The 20,717-nt window shown below is 39.3% G+C and overlaps 1 protein-coding gene across 2 annotated transcripts in view; it reads right to left on the reverse strand.

Annotated features, from left to right (window-relative positions):
- LOC124795313 (ATP-dependent Clp protease proteolytic subunit, mitochondrial) overlaps positions 1–20,717 on the reverse strand; it is a 52,424-nt gene that overhangs the window by 7,922 nt on the left and 23,785 nt on the right. For both annotated transcript variants that reach the window (XM_047259284.1, XM_047259285.1), the window contains exons 4-5: positions 6,111–6,303; positions 2,402–2,507 (exon numbers count right to left, since the gene is read on the reverse strand). In XM_047259284.1, coding sequence (XP_047115240.1) covers positions 2,402–2,507; positions 6,111–6,303 — 299 coding nt within the window. The remainder of the gene's footprint in view (positions 1–2,401; positions 2,508–6,110; positions 6,304–20,717) is intronic.

Raw genomic sequence — 20,717 nt, forward strand, 5'->3', positions numbered from 1 at the left:
TATATAGCTCACCCTTGGGGTGGTGGAAGGATTGATGGTGTGTGGGGAAATGGCACAGGAAATCCATTTGTGGACTGGTTCTGGGGACGTTGCTTGTCTGTGAAGACCATTGAGAGACCTTCAACATACTGGGCAAGGCAGCTCTTCATCCAGGAAGGTAGCACATGTTGGGCTGAGGAGGGCCAGGTGAAGTGGATGGGACAGAAGGTATTGGGGTTGTGAAGGGATCAGGATAGGGTCTCCCGGCCCTAAGTCCAGATCATGAAGATGTCATCAGCGAACCTAATCCAGACCAAGAGTTTGGGTTTTGGAAGGCTACAAAGGTTTCCTCTAGACGGGACCATGGTGCCGATGGATGTTACACAGATTTGTTGGTATACCTTCCCTTCAAAGGAGAAGTAATTGTGTGTCTGGAAATAGATAGTAAAGTATCCCTCCGATCCCCTGCCCTATTCTGGATTGCTCCATTGGCCTAAGTGGCCAGAGAGAGTGGTCAAGTGTGTACAAGGTGTGTGTGTGTGTGTGTGTGTGTGTGTGTGTGTGTGTGTGTGTGTGTGCGCGCGCGCGCGCAGCGCGCGTGTGGGGGGCGCTCAATAATACCAAGCTTGTTAGACACAGCAACCTGCATCACACTAAGTGTACCAGCTATAGCCTACACCTCCCTAGCCATGGGATTGGATGCATGCGGACTTCGTCAATCCATTCCATGGGGGACAAGAAGTTGAATTTTATAGATGCGTAGTCTCATTTCCCAGACACCTGACAACACCAGAGAATACCACAAAGGTACAGGCCACTGCATTTTTATCATTATTACTATTTCCCCTACTGAAGGAACCACTTGAACTCTGGGCACCAATAATGAACCACAGTTTGCTTCTGCCAGTTTTCACAGTTTTCAATGGTTTTACACACAGAATGGAGTCAAGGACCTTTGTTTGACCCTGTCTCCAATATCATGGCTGAAATTTTGTATGAATTTTTAAAACATACATGGAAGAACTATTAACATCCAAGCCTATCAATTCTGCACTGTCAACAATATTAGGAAATGGACACGTTGCTACTCACTTTAAATATAAACTGATGAGCTGCATACAGCCACAATGAAAAGCACAACATAAGGCACAACTCAAAGATAGTGTGTGTCAGTCTCTTCATTGTGCCTGTTTGCATCTCAATGAGTCATTCTTATGATGAGTAGCAATCTATCCTTTTCCTAACATTGTTGATATTCTAACCTAGGGTTTCCAATGTTTAATTTTGCACTTTGTTCCTTTTTAACAATGATGATGATGATTACAACGATGATGAAGCAGCCACACCTTTTAAGGTGGGCATGCCTGCCTGTGCGCATATGTTTTTATGCATGCCTGGCTGGATAGGTGGTTCCATACTATCCAATAAGACAGCCAGCTGGTCCTGGTGACCAAATCTCACAGCGTCATTTGCAGGCACCACAATCAGATTTATAGGTGTGATCCAGGGTAAGCTCCAACTCCGAATCTGCCACACTGGCAGGTGCAACCTGCCTCACCCACTCCAAAGACCAACAACAGAAAATGTGGAGTCTCCTTCTGCAAAGACATTCCTGATTCTCATCATCCATTGCCTCTATGGATCTGGATTCTGATGAGATGCAACAACACCCCCCCCCCCCCCCCCCCCCCCCCCGTGTGCACCAGGTATGATGTAACACCCACAGCTATGAGCCAATTCCAGGGGGTTGAGTTCTTGCTATCCCACTGGGTGTATCTACAGTTCACTCAATATGATTATGCATATGTCTGGTGAGGTCACTAAAGGCATGGTGAACAAGGGGACAATTGTACGAGTCAGGTCACGTGGCAAAACACCTGTGGCAGATTCACCTGAAAACTGCCACATCTCACTTGTCATTCACCGATGTTTACAGCAAGTGCTGTGTATTTGCTGATGACGATTCTTTGCTATGTAGTTTCCTCCTGGACTGTGATACAAACTTCCTTTTTATCTACTGATTACGTTTGGCTTGTGCAAGGATATGCCTTTCTGCCTAATGTGGGACTGTATGTTATCATCATCCAACTGACCACAATATTTTTAGTGACTGAACTGATGGCATATGGGGGCACCAAAGAGTGTGGTTCATAACTAAGAGTTTACCAATAGAACTTACAAACAGTATTCTCCAGCACAGAAGCGAGTGTTATTTCAAGAACACTTAAAAATTATTACTTTCTGTGAATTAATTATAAAAAAATTATACTTAATAAAATGTGTTATTGGAGTAGAATTACAACATGGACAAAATCCTGTGTGAATAGCATGAAGTTCAATGCAATGGCAGTTGGCTTATGCTTAGAAGTAGAACAAACTACAATATTAGTCACAGAGAACTGAACTACACTACAATTCTTACCTATTTTCTCAATAGGAAGACCTGTATGCTTCACATAGAGTTTATTGATTTGTTTCTTTATTTTTAAAATTTCTTCTACATGAATAAGCATATCAGTTGCTTGACCCTGCAGGAAAATAATTTTTATATTTGGACACACTCTCTACACAATAAACACAATCAGTTTAAAAATTTTGTATTTTGAAATGTCTAATATTTGTTTAATAAAAATAGTAAATTAAATAAAGTTAATAACACAAACAACAAAAAGTAAATTGAAAAGGGATGTTCACTGATGAGCTAAAACATTATGACCAGCTGTTTAATAGCATGTTGTTCCACTTTTCAATAGGGATGCTCCTTGACATGGATTCTACAAGTCCTTGACATGTTTAAAGAAGTATGTGGCACCAGATGTCTACACACAGATCAAACAATTCCCACGAATTATGGGATGGTGGTTTACAGGTGCGCAGCTGGCGTCTGATGTGTGTTCCAATTGGTACAGATCAGGCACACTTGCTGGCCACGATATCAATGCGAGTTCGCTGTAATACTCAAACCACTATAGCATAATTCTGACCTTGCAACATGGACAGTTACCCTGCAGGAAGATGTCATCCTCATATGGGGAGACTTCAAGCCTTAAGCGATGCAGATGGTCCGCAATAATGTTCAAATAGTTAACTGCTGTCATGATGCCTTTGATTTCCACCAGATTCTACAGTAGCCTAACTCAATGTTTCCCATAGCATAATTCTGCCCTCACTGGCCTGCATCTCTGGTGCGGTGCACATTTTGAGCAGCCATTTGCCTGGATGACAGTGTGTAAGGACCCATCCATCAACCTAGTGTAACAATAGATGCGATTCTTTTGACAGGTGGCAAGTTTCTATAGTGATGCTGTGCCCACTGTAACCATAACTGACACTGTCACTTGGTCAACACAGGGACACTTAGGGTCACATGATGTGGAGCTCCACGCACAACAATGGCCTTCGGAAGTGTGTCCAAAACACATGCGCCTGCACCAGCGCTGAACTCTGTCGTCAGTCTGCCACATATCGCTGCCTATCCTGGATTACACAGTGGGGGATCATCTGACTTCTATGTTCTGTGATGAAACATGATTTTCTAATACCACACAGCCTACTCATTATTTCACCATCCTTCAACCACTTTCCATAGGTGCTCACAGCAGTAGTATGCCAACAGGTGACCAGCTTCGCCATTTCACAGATTTTCATTTCCAGATGCAGCACCACAACAATGTGACCTTTGTCAAAACCACTTACATCAGTGGATTTCCACATTTGCAGCCCATATCTTCACTATAATGACTGCCCATTCATCTCTGTTCCACTTACATTATTACCTTACTGCGTCATGTGCCCGCAACACTACCAGGAGGCATTCAGCTTCGCAGTAGGCAAAGGTCATAATGTTTTGGCTCATCAGTGTATATAACACACTATTCCAAAACAGTCTAATAACAATGAAAGGTATCTACAAAGTTATTATTAAATTATATTCTAACATACAGTGCACTTCTAAATATGTCTCAATTCCAAGGTATCTACAAAGTTCTTATTAAATTATATTCTAACATACAGTGCACTTCTAAATATGTCTCAATTCCAAAGACTTTTTTGTTTTGTTTTGTATTCTCAGTAGTAAATTATATATTTCAGGCATTACTAACATATGAAATGATTATGTAGCACCACAACAATGAATGTAAAGATCATAACTAGCAGATTGTGATAAACTCACATTGAACCTCAAACTTTCAGAAAAATTGTGTTGGTTCTTTAAAAATTATTACCAAAAAAAGCACAGAAAAGAAGAAGTGACTATATGGCTTCTTATAGTATCTCTCTCACTCTAAAATCTTGAAAAATTTGCTTTTCCCTTTGTGACACCCAACCTTCATTATCTCTGACTCCACAGGGAATTGTTTCCTAAAGATAAAAACTGTCATTTTTAATACTATTGTTGATCATGAGACAATATTTAAAGCACACAATAAAAAAAGCTTTAATTGATTTGGTGTCCTGCCCAACTTTCAGTAAACCTATGGTCTAATTTCAGTAATCTTTCAGGTATTTAAAAAAAAAACCACAACGCACAAGGGTGTAATGGTAAGTTTTTCAAGTTCTCAGTATTTCTTGTTGAGAAATTAAGTGTATTTTACAATCCACAAGCTTTTGCTATGCCACTTTCAAAAAAGAGCTGCACGGAATGTAGACAGGAAGATGCTCATTTCGAGGGCTTCGGGGAGCGGGGCAATCTAACATACGCATAAGCTGCAAGTAATGCTGTCAACAAGGGAAGTGGGACTTGCCATAATAAAGCACTTGGATTCAATGTTCTTCCAATGCTTTTTATAATTCTCCATCTGTTTTGTTTTTGGTGATATTGCTGATAAAATACAAATAAAGGAGTTAGCTGATATACTGGATACGATGAGTCGCTGATAGGTACAACAAAAAGACACTCAATTTTGTTGTTGTTGTGCCTATTGCGACTCAGCATCTCCCCTGTATGGTGAGTAGCAACTTTCCTTTTTATAATATAGTTACATTTCATACTGGATTTTCCACTGTTTGAGTTAAGCTGACACATGAGAAGTAATTTAGAGTTTATGAACTTTCAGCTATAAGGTAGATTGGTAAGCCTAAGTGCTGATAAATATGTCTATTATTTATTTCCATGTATGTTGTGAGAAGCAAATGTATACATGAAGTTTAACAAAAATTGAAAACGTTATCTGTGCTACCCCATGGTTACAAAATGCAGTACAAAGGACCCAAAACAATACAGAAGAATTTAGTGAAAACATTTAAGATGTTCTAGCAGCATGTATTGAATCACATAGGACATTCAGAAGACAGAAATACTCTGCCATTTAAAGATGTACACATTCACTGTTTAGTATCTGTATTATAACAAAGTATAGAAGGTCCCTGACTGGGACACCAAGGAAATGTAGTTGTTTTAATGTGTAGTTTTTAAATATGCATGTCACTGCACTTTCCTCCTCCTCTGCTTGTTATTTTAGCGACATGCAGAGCCACTGATTAGATTATGGGTGTCCAGATACTATTCAAGATTTCATATAATTCTTTCATGAAACTACAACAGTTGATACAATTTTCAATACGAAATCTGTTTGTACAGTATGTCAAATGAGATAAGTTTTTTCTCTTAATGAAAATGAAGTTTGAATTTAATTGTTTGTAGCAGAATATAAATGTTGAATGTTAGCAAATATATATACAACTTTTGAACATTTTCCTGCAGACTTAGAAATTTACTTTTATCCAATAAACAAACATTTTTTTTATGCATGGTTTTTATTTCATATTGTACGTGTGCTTGTGTTTGGCATAAATTTTGAAAGAATTTCTTTCAATAAGAAATATGTTTGATGACGAAAAGAACACTGTCAGTATCAATATTTGTTGCTCTTAATACTTGTGAACTGCAAGCTACTAATATTTGTTAATCATGCTTGGCATTTAATGAAATCTATGTACTTTCTTTTAAGTACATTTGTAACTTCACTTCTCAACTACAACAGTAGGGTAAATTTAACTAAATAATTTTCAGCCACATGAAATAATGCTGTAGGAAAGTGCCTCTCACTTAATGTGTTGAACAACACAATTTAGAAAAACATCAACTCAAAATTTGTTAAGTTAACACAAAAAGCATTATTTATTCATACCCGAACTCCACCAGATGGTTGATGAATCATGATTCGTGCATTGGGAAGAGAATGCCTCATTCCACAAGTACCTGCAGCAAGTAGTAGGCTGGCCATACTGCATGCCTGTCCGACACACCATGTTGCAATGGGTGGCAATATGTACTGCATTGTATCATAAATAGCCAAACCAGCTGTCACACTTCCACCAGGACTGTAAAACACACAGAGCTAGATTTTACATAAGCTAACATCATTAGAAAACTAAGAGAGTCAGAAATGAAAATCATCTTTCATTTATTTATTACTTTCAATAGCAAAATCATACTTGCTTCCTTAGCACGTCTCTCACATGTCACTAGCTTTCATGCTGCCTCTATTTATTATTAAAATATCAAGTCCACTCATAAGAATGTATCTATTTCCTAATCATACTGGAAACAGACCCGAGGACATGTCCACGAGGTACGGGGCAACTGCTTATAATTTTCACTTAAGCAACAATATTGAATCAAAATCGAAATAAATCATTGGGTCAGGTTTTTACCAGAAGAAACTGTGTAATGATTCATACTATCTGACACCTGTGACTGACACTTAATGATTAAAGTATATCGTTGTGGAGAAATAACATAGGAATTTGCTGTCTGATCAATTCTTGATAATATCTGGGCAATCTGGAAGCACAATTTTATAGCTGTTGGTTGTAATATACGAAAAATCTGCAGTAATGTGTGCAATGTTTTAGTTTCTTTTACTGTGGCAGCTTCCTGTGGAATTGTAGGTACGGATGGAAAAACTGGGATGTTGTTGAGACAGTGTAAGAGGGCAGGATAGAGAGAAGTTCATTTGAAATACCTGAAAATACAACCATTTTCCTTTAAAGACAATTGCTAATAATTATAGGAAGTAGTTGTAACGAGTTTCTTACAACAGTTTCCAATGTTCAGATGTAACATGTGGCAATGATGAAGAGACTGGATTCCTGAACTTATTGCTGTGCAAGGTGGCCAATTGAAATCCCCCACAGATTTCTACTTTGGATAACCATAAACTTTAACTGGATACCCAGGACTGCAATCAGCTTATTCAGTTTGCAAGATGACAATAATCTGCACATCCCAGAGGAGCAGGCAGTTGATGATTATCAAAATTACAACTACGCCAAGGATAACAGACAGCCAGACACAGGAGAGAGAAAGGAACCATCCCAGCATTTGTCTGCAGCAATTTAGGGAAATCACAGACAACCTAAATCAGGATGGTCAGACGTGGGATTGAACCATCGTCCTCCCGAATCCGAGTCCAGTGTCTAACCACTGTGCCACCCTGCTTGGTGAGAGAGAAGGAATTATGAAAAATTAAAGGGAAGATACATCAAAGAAAGGGCCATACTTCCTCCTTGTATATTGTTTCTTCATTTTTATGCACAGAGACAACCCACCCACCAGGAGGCAGATGACAAAAACACATAGAAAGAAGCAAAACTGCCGTCTTTTGGGCCAAGTTCCCCATCTTCTAGCAAAGGAGAAGAGAGAGTTAGGGGAAAAATACTATTAAGGATTAGTATTCAGAAGAAGGCATAGAAAGAGATACCCAGGATCTTTTATACACGACAGACATGAAAGAAAAAGAGAGATTACTGGTAGATTAGACAGCATTTTACAACACAGAAGTGGCAGAAGGGGCGGTAGGCAAGTCAGAAATGTGTGGAAATACACATAATAAAGAACACAAAAAGACCGTGAAACTACTAAGTGCAAGGAAAATCGTAGAGAGAGGGTGTAAAATAATCAGATGGATACTTAAGTGCCTTCAGAGGGTTCATCGAACCACTTTCGTACTATTTCTCTGCCATTCCGCTCTCAAACAGTATGTAGAAAAAACAAACACTACATGATTTCTCTCATTGTAGGTGGGCCAGGGCGTCCACAGGTCATGAAAGTCACGAAAAAATAATGAAAATGAACACGTGGTCATGAAAGTAATGAAAATGTAATGAAACTGAGTGGGTGGTTATGAATTTTATTTTCTGTGTCAGACAGGTGCAGTTCTAGAAGGAAGTGGCAAGTTAGCGCACCCCCAAAGATGTATTCAGCAGTTTATTAAATAAAACAATTGTGTGTGTTATGAAGATGCACCAGAACTCTTAAAAGTCTTATCTGTAGGGGACTCGTGTGACCATCTGTGCAGGCCATGCCAGCAAACCCTCTGCTACTGCTGTTTGCAACCTTGAGGAGAAGGTGCAGATGGAGAAATTTGGAGCTATATGTGGTGTATACACCTAGTGGAAATGAAGTATAAATTGTAGACTTACCTTAGGGGGAAAAAAGGACAGGTATACACTCGCACACACACCCATATCCAACCGCACATACACAGACACAAGCAGACATTTACAAATGTTTGGTAAGTCACATCATCTTTGTTTTTTTTTAATATATATCTCCGCTAATATCTAATTCTAATTTCAATTTGCCGCCGCTCATACCTCACCTGTCTTTCAACAACATCTTTGCCTCTGTACTTCTGCCTTGACTGACATCTCTGCCAAAACTCTTTGCCTTTACAAATGTCTGCTTGTGTCTGTGTATGTGCGGATGGATGTGTGTGTGTTCGCGAGTGTATACCTGTCCTTTTTTCCCCCTAAGGTAAGTCTTTCCGCTCCCGGGATTGGAATGACTCCTTACCCTCTCCCTTAAAACCCACATCCTTCCGTCTTTCCCTCTCCTTCCCTCTTTCCTGATGGAGCAACCGTTTGTTGCGAAAGCTTGAATTTTGTGTGTATGTTTGTGTTTGTTTGTGTGTCTATCGACCTGCCAGCACTTTTGTTTGGTAAGTCCCATCATCTTTGTTTATATATATATATAAAATAGAGGGAAACATTCCACGCATTCCTTTCGTCTTTCCCTCTCCTTCCCTCTTTCCTGATGAGGCAACAGTTTGTTGTGAAAGCTTGAATTTTGTGTGTATGTATGTCTGTGTCTGTTTGTGTTTCTATCAACCTGCCAGCGCTTTCGTATGTTATATATATATATATATATATATATATTCATTCTAAAACATATTATTTTCTGAATGTCTATATTTACAAAGGCAAAAAGTCTCATGTAATGACTCTCGCAGCAGAGGATAAAAACTATTCACTCCCCACCCAAGCAAGCATCCAACTTCTTACACCAATCAGGAACTTTCCCAAGTGATGGAAAAAATGGGTTGACACGAGTTGCTACATTGAGGAAAACCAAAAGAGAAATGCCAACAGAATTTCAACACAACAGAAGACTTACAAGTACACTCCAGACAATATGGGTTCACAAAAAACATGACACTACTTTCACATGTTCCAAGGAAAAACAGAGTTTTCTCCTGCTCTCCAGTATGCACCATGCGCCAGACACAAATGAGGAAAAACATAGAAATTACTCAGTTTTAGAATGAAACTAAAGGCATTGTAGACAGCCTTGAGAAAAGTGTTCCATCTACAGTTCAAGAAGGTGAACTCATCAATGGCCCATGGCAATATTTTACAGAAGCATAGACATTAATTGTGTCAATGCATATGTATTGTACAACAGCTACTAAGATAATGAACTTGTAAACAAGCTGAACTTTATGAAGAAACTTGCAGAGCAGCTTGTTACTCCTCACATGGAAAGAAGAATTGAAAACATACACCTTTCCTGTGAACTGAGGACTTGTATTGGGAGAGTTCTGGGAGTTAGTACAGAAACTGTATCAGTGGATGCAGCAGACGACCATTTTTACAAGAAGAAGAAGAAGAAGAAGAAGAAGAAGAAGACTTGTAAGCTTTATGATCCAAAGAAAAGAAAAAAAAAAAAACTGTGTTCCTGTGCAAAATGTGCGAGATTTCTATTTGTCTTGAGTGCTCCAAAAAAGTGTGTGTAAAATTTGTTTCAGAACTTCAGCTGCAGAACAATTTATTCAGTTGTTGTTGTTGTTGTTGTTGTCTTCAGTTTGATGCAGCTCTCCATGCTACTCTATCCTGTGCAAGCTTCTTCATCTCCCAGTGCCTACTGCAACGTACATCCTTCTGAATCTGCTTAGTGTATTCATCTCTACGATTTTTACCCTCCACACTGCCCTCCAATACTAAATTGGTGATCCCTTGATGCCTCAGAACATGTCCTACCAACCGATCCCTTCTTCTAGTCAATTTGTGTCACAAATTTCTCTTCTCCCCAATTCTAGTCAATACCTCCTCATTAGTTACGTGATCTACCCATCTAACCTTCAGCATTCTTCTGTAGCACCACATTTCGAAAGCTTCTATTCTCTTCTTGTTCAAACTATTTATAGTCCATGTTTCACTTCCATACATGACTACAATCCATACAAACACTTTCAGAAACGACTTCCTGACACTTACATCTATACTCGATGTTAACAAATTTATCTTCTTTAGAAACGCTTTCCTTGCCATTGCCAGTCTACATTTTATATCCTCTCTACTTTTACCATCATCAGTTATTTTGCTCCACAAATAGCAAAACTCATTTACTACTTTAAGTGTCTCATTCCCTAATCTAATACCCTCAGCATCACCCAAATTAATTCGACTACATTCCATTATCCTCGTTTTGCTTTTGTTGATGTTCATCTTATATCCTCCCTTCAAGACACTGTCCATTCAGTTCAGCTGCTTTTCCAGGTCCTTCTCTATGTATTTTAATACCTATTCCGAATTTTTCTTTTGTTTCCTTTACTGCTTGCTCAATATATAGATTGAATAACATCGGGGATAGGCTATAACCCTGTCTCACTCCCTTCCCAATCACTGCTTCCCTTTCATGTCCCTCGACTCCTATAACTGCCATCTGGTTTCTGTACAAATTGTAAATAGCCTTTCGCTCCCTGTATTTTACCCCTGCAACCTTCAGAATTTGAAAGAGAGTATTCCAGTCAACATTGTCAAAAGCTTTCTCTAAGTCTACAAATGCTAAAAACGTAGGTTTGCCTTTCCTTAATCTTTCTTCTAAGATAAGTCGTAGGGTCAGTATTGCCTCACATGTTCCAATATTTTTACGTAATCCAAACTAATCTTCCCCAAGGTCAGCTTCTACCAGTTTTTCCATTCGTCTGTAAAGAATTCGCATTAGTATTGTACAGCCGTGACTTATTAGACTGATAGTTTGGTAATTTTCACACCTGTCAACACCTGCTTTCTTTGGGATTTGAATTATTATACCCTTCTTGAAGTCTGAGGGTATTTCGCCTGTCTCATACATATTGCTCACCAGATGGTAGAGTTTTGTCAGGACTGGCTCTCCCAACCTCTGGTTTAGTCAGTTTATCCAGGCCCCATCTCCTTAAATTCCCACCTTTTTGCAGTTTCTTCAGTTTTAATCTACAGTTCATAACCAGTAGATTGTGGTTAGAGTCCATATCTGCCCCTGGAAATGTCTTACAATTTAAAAACTGGTTCCTAAATCTCTGTCTTACCATTATATAATCTGATACCTTCTAGTATCTCCAGGGTTCTTCCATGTATACAACCTTCGTTTATGATTCTTGAACCAAGTGTTAGCTATGATTAAGTTATGCTCTGTGCAAAATTCTACCAGGCGGCTTCCTCTTTCATTCCTTACTCCCAATCCATATTCACCTACTACGTTTCCTTCTCTTCCTTTTCCTACTGTCAAATTCCAGTCACCCGTGACTATTAAATTTTCGTCTCCCTTCACTATCTGAATAATTTCTTTTATGTCATCATACATTTCATCAATCTCTTTGTCATCTGCAGAGCTAGTTGGCATTTAAACTTGTACTACTGTAGTAGGTGTAGGCTTCGTCTCTATCTTAGCCACAATAATGCGTTCACTATGCTGTTTGCAGTAGCTTACCCGCACTCCTATTTTTTAATTCATTATTAAACCTATTCCAGCATTTTGTATTTATAATCCTGTATTCACCTGACCAGAAGTCTTGTTCCTCCCGCTACCAAACTTCACTAATTTCCACTATATCTAACTTTAACCTATCCATTTCCCTTTTTAAATTTTCTATCCTACCTGCCCGATTAATGGACCTGACATGCCACGCTCCGATCCATAGAACACCAGTTTTCTTTCTCCAGATAACGACATCGTCTTGAGTAGTCCCCACCCGGAGACCCAAATGGGGGACTATTTTACCTCCAGAATTCCTTCAATATACAGCAACATTTTCAAAACACACATTTCTTCAGTGTTTCAATAATATACTTAAAGTGTTATTTAAGATCAAAAGTATTCCAATTGGTAATGAAGAAAAATGTGTATTCCAGTATTTATATGTCTATTCTGCAGACTTTCTTTTTGTACCTATCGATTGCAATTCTTATGTGCAGGTTTAAACTCTGATAGTCTTATGTGAAAATTCCCTTGTTAGATAGAAGCTATAGTATTTCAGAAACCTACATTCAGTTCTATAACACTTCCTTTATGACTACCATTTTAAGTAAAATGCACAAAAGTGTGTGATTTTGTGTCATAAAAAGTAATTTACTGCAGTCTTTATGTACTGCAATAAAATCAACAAGAATTTATGTAATAGTAAAATATATGTTATGTAACTTAAATTAAAAATTTCCAACAATTTACTCTTTAAATCATGATTTCAACAGGGGGTTCCCAGAGACCACACCTCATAGGATACATAACAGAGAAGTCGACTCATGAGTTACGGGTTAACCTATCATTCCCAAACACTGTTAGATTCTTTGTAAAATTTTTGATTACACTCCTCTCAAGCTTTGGCCAGCTTTCTGTACCTGTAATGATCCGAGCTTGAGCTCTGATTCTCCCCCTGACCAGCAATGACAATTTGCAAATATATAACGATGGCTCCTAGGTCTACCCTTGTCCAGTCTATGACTTGAACCCTTTGAGACTGAAGCCCTTTATGTACTTTCTCGAAATCCTCTTAAAATAAAAAATAAAAAAACCTGCCCAATCCACTCAACACAGGCCCCATTACACATGCAGCCATCTCCTGTGTGTAACAGAACTTTGACCTATTATGTGGAACCTGAAACCCTATCCAATGACCCACGTCAAGGAATCTACAGACTACACAGTCACAGAAGCAGCCGGACCCCTGATTCAGACCACCACTTGGCTCTGTAATATAGGTCTACAATTGATCCTATTGATGATGCTACAGATGATGAGCTCTGCCTTCATCTTGCAAGGAAGATTGTCTGTCTTTACCACTTCGATAACTGCTAGAAACCAAAGATACTCGTCTGATCAACAGCAACACACATCATCTGTACCAATAAGAACCACTACCTACAGTTGATTGCTCCCTGTGCTCTCTTGGCACCCAAACCATTCATCTGGGATGACTCCCCCCATCCAATATGCACACAGAGTGCATCTGGACTACTTCCTCTCCTTGGCAGCCATATCCCATAGGGACCCAGTCATGCACCTAGCACTGGAGCTCCCAACTACCAGTAATACCACCCCCTGTGAATGCCCAGATATTGCTGGCTGAGAGGCTTCCTCTGAAATGGGATAAGCAACCACATCTGGCTCAGGATCTGTATCAGCCACAGACATGGAAAAGAACACCCTACAACAATATAAAAATACTAAAAAAAATGAGGTAAAACGGGTGGCCAAGGTCTTATGAACTGACAGTAGGAGGGAGAATCCATACGGCATGTCAAGTGAAACAAGTACCTGGGTCACAACCAGTGTGTTTTTGAGTGTGCTCTGCAAGAAGGTAGTGTCTGTCCTTGTACGTACTCTCTGTCTTTGAGCCCCCAAACTTACAGATAATATCATGATTGATTAAACATAAGAGTCTCCACAGTAATAGTGGTGTGTGTGTGTGTGTGTGTGTGTGTGTGTGTGTGTGTGAGAGAGAGAGAGAGAGAGAGAGAGAGAGAGAGAGAGAGAGAGAGTTTGTTGCAAAATATCATCTGGTCTCTGTTTATTTGCAGTTACCATTTTCTGATGATGGAGTAGAATCCCTGCAGGGATGAAACAAAGCTGCACTGACAAGTTTGATCAGGCCAGGAAATAATCTCGAATTGAGTCCTGATTCTAGTTCAAATTTTCAGTGGTAACTTCAGAAAAATAACAGTGCATAAAACTCTAAAAGAGAGTTCTCAAATAAATGTATGAAGCTTAAAATAGCAAATAATACATATTGCACAAATTCCAAAACTTTCGCCATATTTATGTAGCATAAGCAAAATTAGAGAACAGGGTAAGTAGACAGTGAAAGCAGCGCTCTTGCCCAAGGCTAAAACACAGCTCTTAAAATGAGTTAAAATATAATAAATGTGTCGCAAACACATGTACTGGTAACCCCTGGAAAAAGAATCTTGGCTCACTGAGCAATATATTACTCACAGCCTAGTTAGGACAAACATTACAATGGAGTTGCTGAAGGTAGGTACATCAGTCATGTTGTGGATTTCTCTTTTTTTCCTTCAGTACTGCAGGAATGTGTGATACAGTGCCTCAACCAAATGTCTAATGTATAGTTTCACATCTTGTGTGGAACTGGTTGACTTATTTACAAAGCTAAGCGATTACTGCCATAGATTACTTCTGCTTTCTTTAAGTGTACACTCTCTCTTGAGTTGGCCTTTGCAACTTGAAATGTGGCAAATTTTTTCACAGCTGGACTGCACCTTTACTATTCTGTTGCCTGTTATTGATTGCAGGGCTGTGATGTTCATCTGACTAGGAGAAACACAGCTTGCTATATTTGCATGAGGACTGCAGGATGGATACTTCAGAGGTGATGAATTTTGCTATAAACATGGTCCACTATGCTCTGGATAGTGTCTACGAATTTAAATTTAACCACCTTGCAGCCAAATATCCAGTGGCCTTCCTCAGAATCCACCTTGGTATCTTTCTTACAACGACTGCTTTATCTAGTTCAAAAATCCAGATTGGGAAATGGTAATCAAAGTTCAGGTCTTCATTCAATACCTTCAGAATAACATCGGCAAGTACAAAAGGCAAAAAGAAGAGGTTAAGGCAAAGAAAATTCACACATAACAGTGTGTGAAATGCGCCACATTCAAAATACACTGCATTAAGAAAATTTTCATCAATTCAACTTTTTATTAAAGTATCGTATCAAGAAAGAAGCCTGAAGACATTTATTAATAAGGTACGTGTATCCTACAGACAATAGTCTCATTGTGTGTCACGTGATGCAGCACACTGAAATAATGAAAGAGGCATATATAGCTGTAGAAGCTTTCTGCCAATTGGCTGACGGGCACAGATGGGGAAAAAGAAAGAAAAAACTGCAGAATCATCAGACCAGTCAGCTTAAATGATTTTGGAAAACAACAAAAAATCTAAATCTGGTTGGTAAGATGGGTGATCTTAGCCCACTTCCCCTGAACACAATTCCAGCATGCTGATCACTGCATCATTTCACATGGTTCTCACAGAGAATGAGTGAAATACATTGTGTACAAAGACATTACACCACCCTTGACTCAACAGGAACGAGTTTCATCCTTTGGATAGAAGAAATAGTGCTCAGCACAGAAGTCCCAACAGATTTACAACTGATTAGATTTCACAAATACAGAAAAGTCGACACTGTGCAAATATGTTATATCCCTTGACATATACCTTAAATCCTCCAAGGCTCAAGTGGACTACGTGAGCCTATTACAGCACTGAAGTTTTCTCTCCTTTCAAGTTGGGGAGACTGCAGTTACTGCAAGGTTGTCATACTTGATGGCTCTTTTAAGAAGGTGTCAACAATCACTGCACTGTTATCAACATTGTACAGATGCTTTTTGTTTAACAGTTAATGTGTAGCTCGTTTGTGGTTGTTCTTGTTTCTCTTCCCACTTTCCCACCAAAAGGATATGGAGAACCCTGTTGATAAGGAACACTGCCAATCATTATATTTCCAGGTGCAAGGTGATACTACTTAGCCAACTTGTGACATCAGTTCACACTATAGTAGTTTTGCACTTTAAGGCTTCACCTGGAGGTGGTTCTCCATTGATGCAATTGTACTTAACTGTTCTCACGTGCATGTCAGTACCTACATACGTTTTAGAGGTGAGTTTTTTTTTTTTAACAGATGCAAACAACACGAAGAAGGTGGCTGAATCAATTTGGTTCTCATTATAAGATATACAATTTTGCACCCTGTGCTATTGAATTTTTTTCTTGGAAAAGTGGACACACACACACACACACACACACACACACACACACACACACACACACACACATTATCCCATTTCCTAAAGCTCTGCAGTTTCTTTCCCTTCACCCCTCTTCCTACCCCACAGCCCCTTCTGCTGGAAGGAGAAGCCACTGGGTCTGAAATATTGCGTAACTAAAACCTTTTTTATCTATGTGCTCTCATGGCGCCACTTGGTGAGTATATTTATCTATCCAATTACATTATAACTGATAAGATTGGATATATATATAAACAAAGATGATGTGACTTACCATACAAAAGCGCTGGCAGATCGATAGAAACACAGACAGACACATACATACACACAAAATTCAAGCTTTCGCAACAAACGGTTGCCTCATCAGGAAAGAGGGAAGGAGAGGGAAAGACGAAAGGAAGTGGGTTTTAAGGGAGAGGGTAAGGAGTCATTCCAATCCCGGGAGCGGAAAGACTTACCTTAGGGGGAAAAAAGGACGGGTATACACTCGCACACACACACACATCCATCCACACATATACAGACATATTTAAAGACAAAGAGTTTGGGCAGAGATGTCAGTCGAGGCAGAAGTGCAGAGGCAAAGATGATGTTGAATGACAGGTGAGATATGAGTGGCGGCAACTTGAAATTAGCGGAGATTGAGGCCTGGTGGGTAACGGGAAGAGGGGATATATTGAAGAGCAAGTTCCCATCTCCGGAGTTCGGATAGGTTGGTGTTGGTGGGAAGTATCCAGATAACCCGGACGGTGTAACACTGTGCCAAGATGTGCTGGCCGTGCACCAAGGCATGTTTAGCCACAGGGTGATTCTCATTACCAACAAACACTGTCTGCCTGTGTCCATTCATGCGAATGGACAGTTTGTTGCTGGTCATTCCCACATAGAATGCATCACAGTGTAGGCAGGTAGTTGGTAAATCATGTGGGTGCTTTCACATGTGGCTCTGCCTTTGATCGTGTACACCTTCCGGGTTACGGGACTGGAGTAGGTGGTGGTGGGAGGGTGCATGGGACTGGTTTTACACCGGGGGCGGTTACAAGGATAGGAGTCAGAGGGTACGGAAGGTGTTTTGGGGATTTCATAGGGATGAACTAACAGGTTACGAAGGTTAGGTGGACGGCGGAAAGACACTCTTGGTGGAGTGGGGAGGATTTCATGAAGGATGGATCTCATTTCAGGGCAGGATTTGAGGAAGTCGTATGGATGGATATGTGTGTGTGTGTGCGAGTGTATACCCGTCCTTTTTTCCCCCTAAGGTAAGTCTTTCCGCTCCTGGGATTGGAATGACTCCTTACCCTCTCCCTTAAAACCCACATCCTTTCGTCTTTTCCTCTCCTTCCCTCTTTCCTGATGAAGCAACCATTGGTTGCAAAAGCTAGAATTTTGTGTGAATGTTTGTGTGTCTATCGACGTGCCAGCGCTTTCGTTTGGTAAGTCACATCATCTTTGTTTTTAGATATATTTTTCCCACGTGGAATGTTTCCCTCTATTTGATATATATATATATATATATGCATTTTAACTCAAATATAACCAGCAAGTTGTATCTGAGAATAACAAATGGTTTAAATATAAGTTGACAGGCAGATATTTTCTCGAGTTTGTCACTTGCCCTAGTAATTATATTCAGCATGATTCAGACTCCTCCATCTTTCAATTCTCCTTGCAAATCTGTGATCCCATGGGGTACTTAGATATAAAAACATTCTTAGAGAAGTTCATAATGTTAAGTCCATATAGTCCCATTTCTAGTGCATCAAGAATTGTCTACTGTGATGATACTGACGGTTTTCATAAAAAAAAATCCCATTAAGAAGATTTTTCAATGAATCCTGAGCATCTGCTTTATACATGTTGGCTAGTTACAAATTATTAAATAGGAATTGCCACCTAAGCTATCTCATTTCCATTTCAATATTTGAAGTTCAATGCAGTTATAAGTTAAATAATTGTAAACAACAATTCTATGTTTGTTGTGCTGATAATTCAGTTACTGAATTATTATTTTAATCAAGGATGTCTTCCACTTTCAAGCAATGTTTGTGTCATTTTGAAACTTCCTGAAAGATTAGAACTGTATGCAGGAGCAACAACTGAAGCTAGAACCTTGTCTTTTGTGGGCAATGCCATTAACAACTGAGCTACTCTAGCATTATTCAAAACCCAGCCTTACAGCTTCACTTCCACCAGCACCTCTATCCTACTTTCCATGCTTCACAGAAACTCTTGGATATGTTGCTGAACAAGTACCTGTGTAAGAAAAGAAATTGTAGAGAAATGGCCATGGGATTATTTCCTGAATGAATCTTTCACTCTGCAAAAGATAATGCACAATTTTGACACTTACTGCAACATTAAGAGCACTGCCGATGAAAGGCAAGTTAACAGTTTCAAGCCCTGACCCAACACACACAGTTTTAATCTGCTAAGAAGTTTCATCTCACTTTAACAAGTTTATTCATTTGTTAAATTTTATCTTAGTTTATGAATCTGTCCTGTTAATTAAACCACCATCAATAATGCTAAAGAAGATAAATATGTATATCTGCAAGTGGTGTTATTTGTTTTGTTTTTTAAGCTGATTCCATTTCTTGTTTGTCAACCTCCACAGTTTATGGTCTTCTCAGTCCCACTCTTGCAGCTTTCTGAAATCCACAGCTTCTTTGACATCCAACACCAGTCTTCTACAAAATAGACATCACTTCCAATTCCCCCCCCCCCCCCCACCACCCCCACCAGGAACAACATCCATACCTTCTTCTAACAATTACAACCATCCATTCATTCTAAATGGCCATATAATAATAAATTCTTCCTTTTTAATAGCTTCCATTATGTTCCCTTTCACTTTCTTTTTTTGTGATTTCTTTGTATATGATGTGGTCTAATCTTGAAACTCCAACACTTTGTCCCATCAACCCATATCCTTGGCAAGCAGTGGACTTTTTCCCACCTTTCTTATCTCCCAAAATTCTGACCCATTTATACAAATGCTTTCTATTGTTTTCTATAAAAGCTTTTTAGTTTTATTTGTGGTCTTATTAATCCAAATCATTGAGTTTAATTATCAAATAACATATTTCCCTTGCTCAATCTTATTTTTAATATACTTTACATTCTTTCCAGTCACAGGTATAGTTACACCTTCATATTTAAAAGTACAACATCTAATAGTAAAATTCCCAGCACTCCAAATCAAGCTGTTCTTGACCACCCATTATCATATAATCAGTTTATTTTTAACCACCACATGTCATATTCTTCATACAGCTTCCTCAGAATCTTTGGCAATTATTTCCTGGTCATCAACAAATGGGAGAGTACAGTCAATCACTACCAACCAACATCTTCACTGGGCTATATTTACTTCCCCTTGTCTTTAATACTTCTTAAAGAAAACTTTTAAAGGGAGGAATCATTGGACAACCCTCTCTAAGCTGTTTGCCAATTTGGAATTCCTATGCTAACACACTGCCCACTTTCACTGAGCTGGTCAATCTAAAATATAAGGCTCAAACTACATTGCTGCGAGCTCTGGTGGAAGCAGTGTGGTGCAATGGTTAGTGCCGCTGGCTGGCAGCCTGTGGGGCACCTGTAAGTCAGATCACCAGCAATTATTTTTATTTTGTATGTATCACTGCTGTAAGGTCCTTGACATATCTTATGTTTTTATATGTAGAATGTTTGATATTTGTATAAATGACTGCACTCTCCACCCGGGTGTTGAGTTCTTTTCTAGCTGTTCACTGGTGTCAGTAATGAACATGCTTTTCAGTACTAAGCACTGTATTTCACTGATGACCCTTCAGATTTGGACTTGATTGTGGCTTTGACGTAACACTGTTTGGTGGTGGTGCGAGGTAATTCAAAACACACGCATCACCATAGCTCCAACTAGGCAACAGAAACAAGAATACAAGCAGTACATCATTCCTAAGATCCATATATTCAGGAGACAGACAGATTCCTAAATAGCTGTACGTCAGCTGCTCGTCAGACATCCAATAATGTTTTCCAGAGACTCTGGTCAGGATCCAAAAACTGGCTCAATGGATTTGGCTGAGTCACTAACTACAAGTGGCAGGATGCCAAGATGTATTTGGCACGTGAGTACTTTTATTTGGACAGCACAGCCCATCAGTGGTTTGAGAACAATGAAGAGGAGCTCAACAGCTGGAACAAATTCCAGGACAAAGTGAAGAGGATGCTTTGTGACAACACCAACTTAGAGGAAGGAAACCGTAGAACAGAGCCCAACGTCATGGTGAAAAAATACAGTCATACACACAGAAGGTTTTGGCTCTTGCCACATTGTGAGCCCAAATATGACACAAGCTGCCAAAATCTCTAACTTTATGAAAGGAGTAACAGAAGATTTATACCAAGCTCTTCTCGTACAAGATGTCACAATGACAGAAGAAGTCACCAAGTGGTACCAG

The sequence above is a fragment of the Schistocerca piceifrons genome, chromosome 4 (assembly GCF_021461385.2).
Source record: "Schistocerca piceifrons isolate TAMUIC-IGC-003096 chromosome 4, iqSchPice1.1, whole genome shotgun sequence".
Taxonomy (NCBI): domain Eukaryota; kingdom Metazoa; phylum Arthropoda; class Insecta; order Orthoptera; family Acrididae; genus Schistocerca; species Schistocerca piceifrons.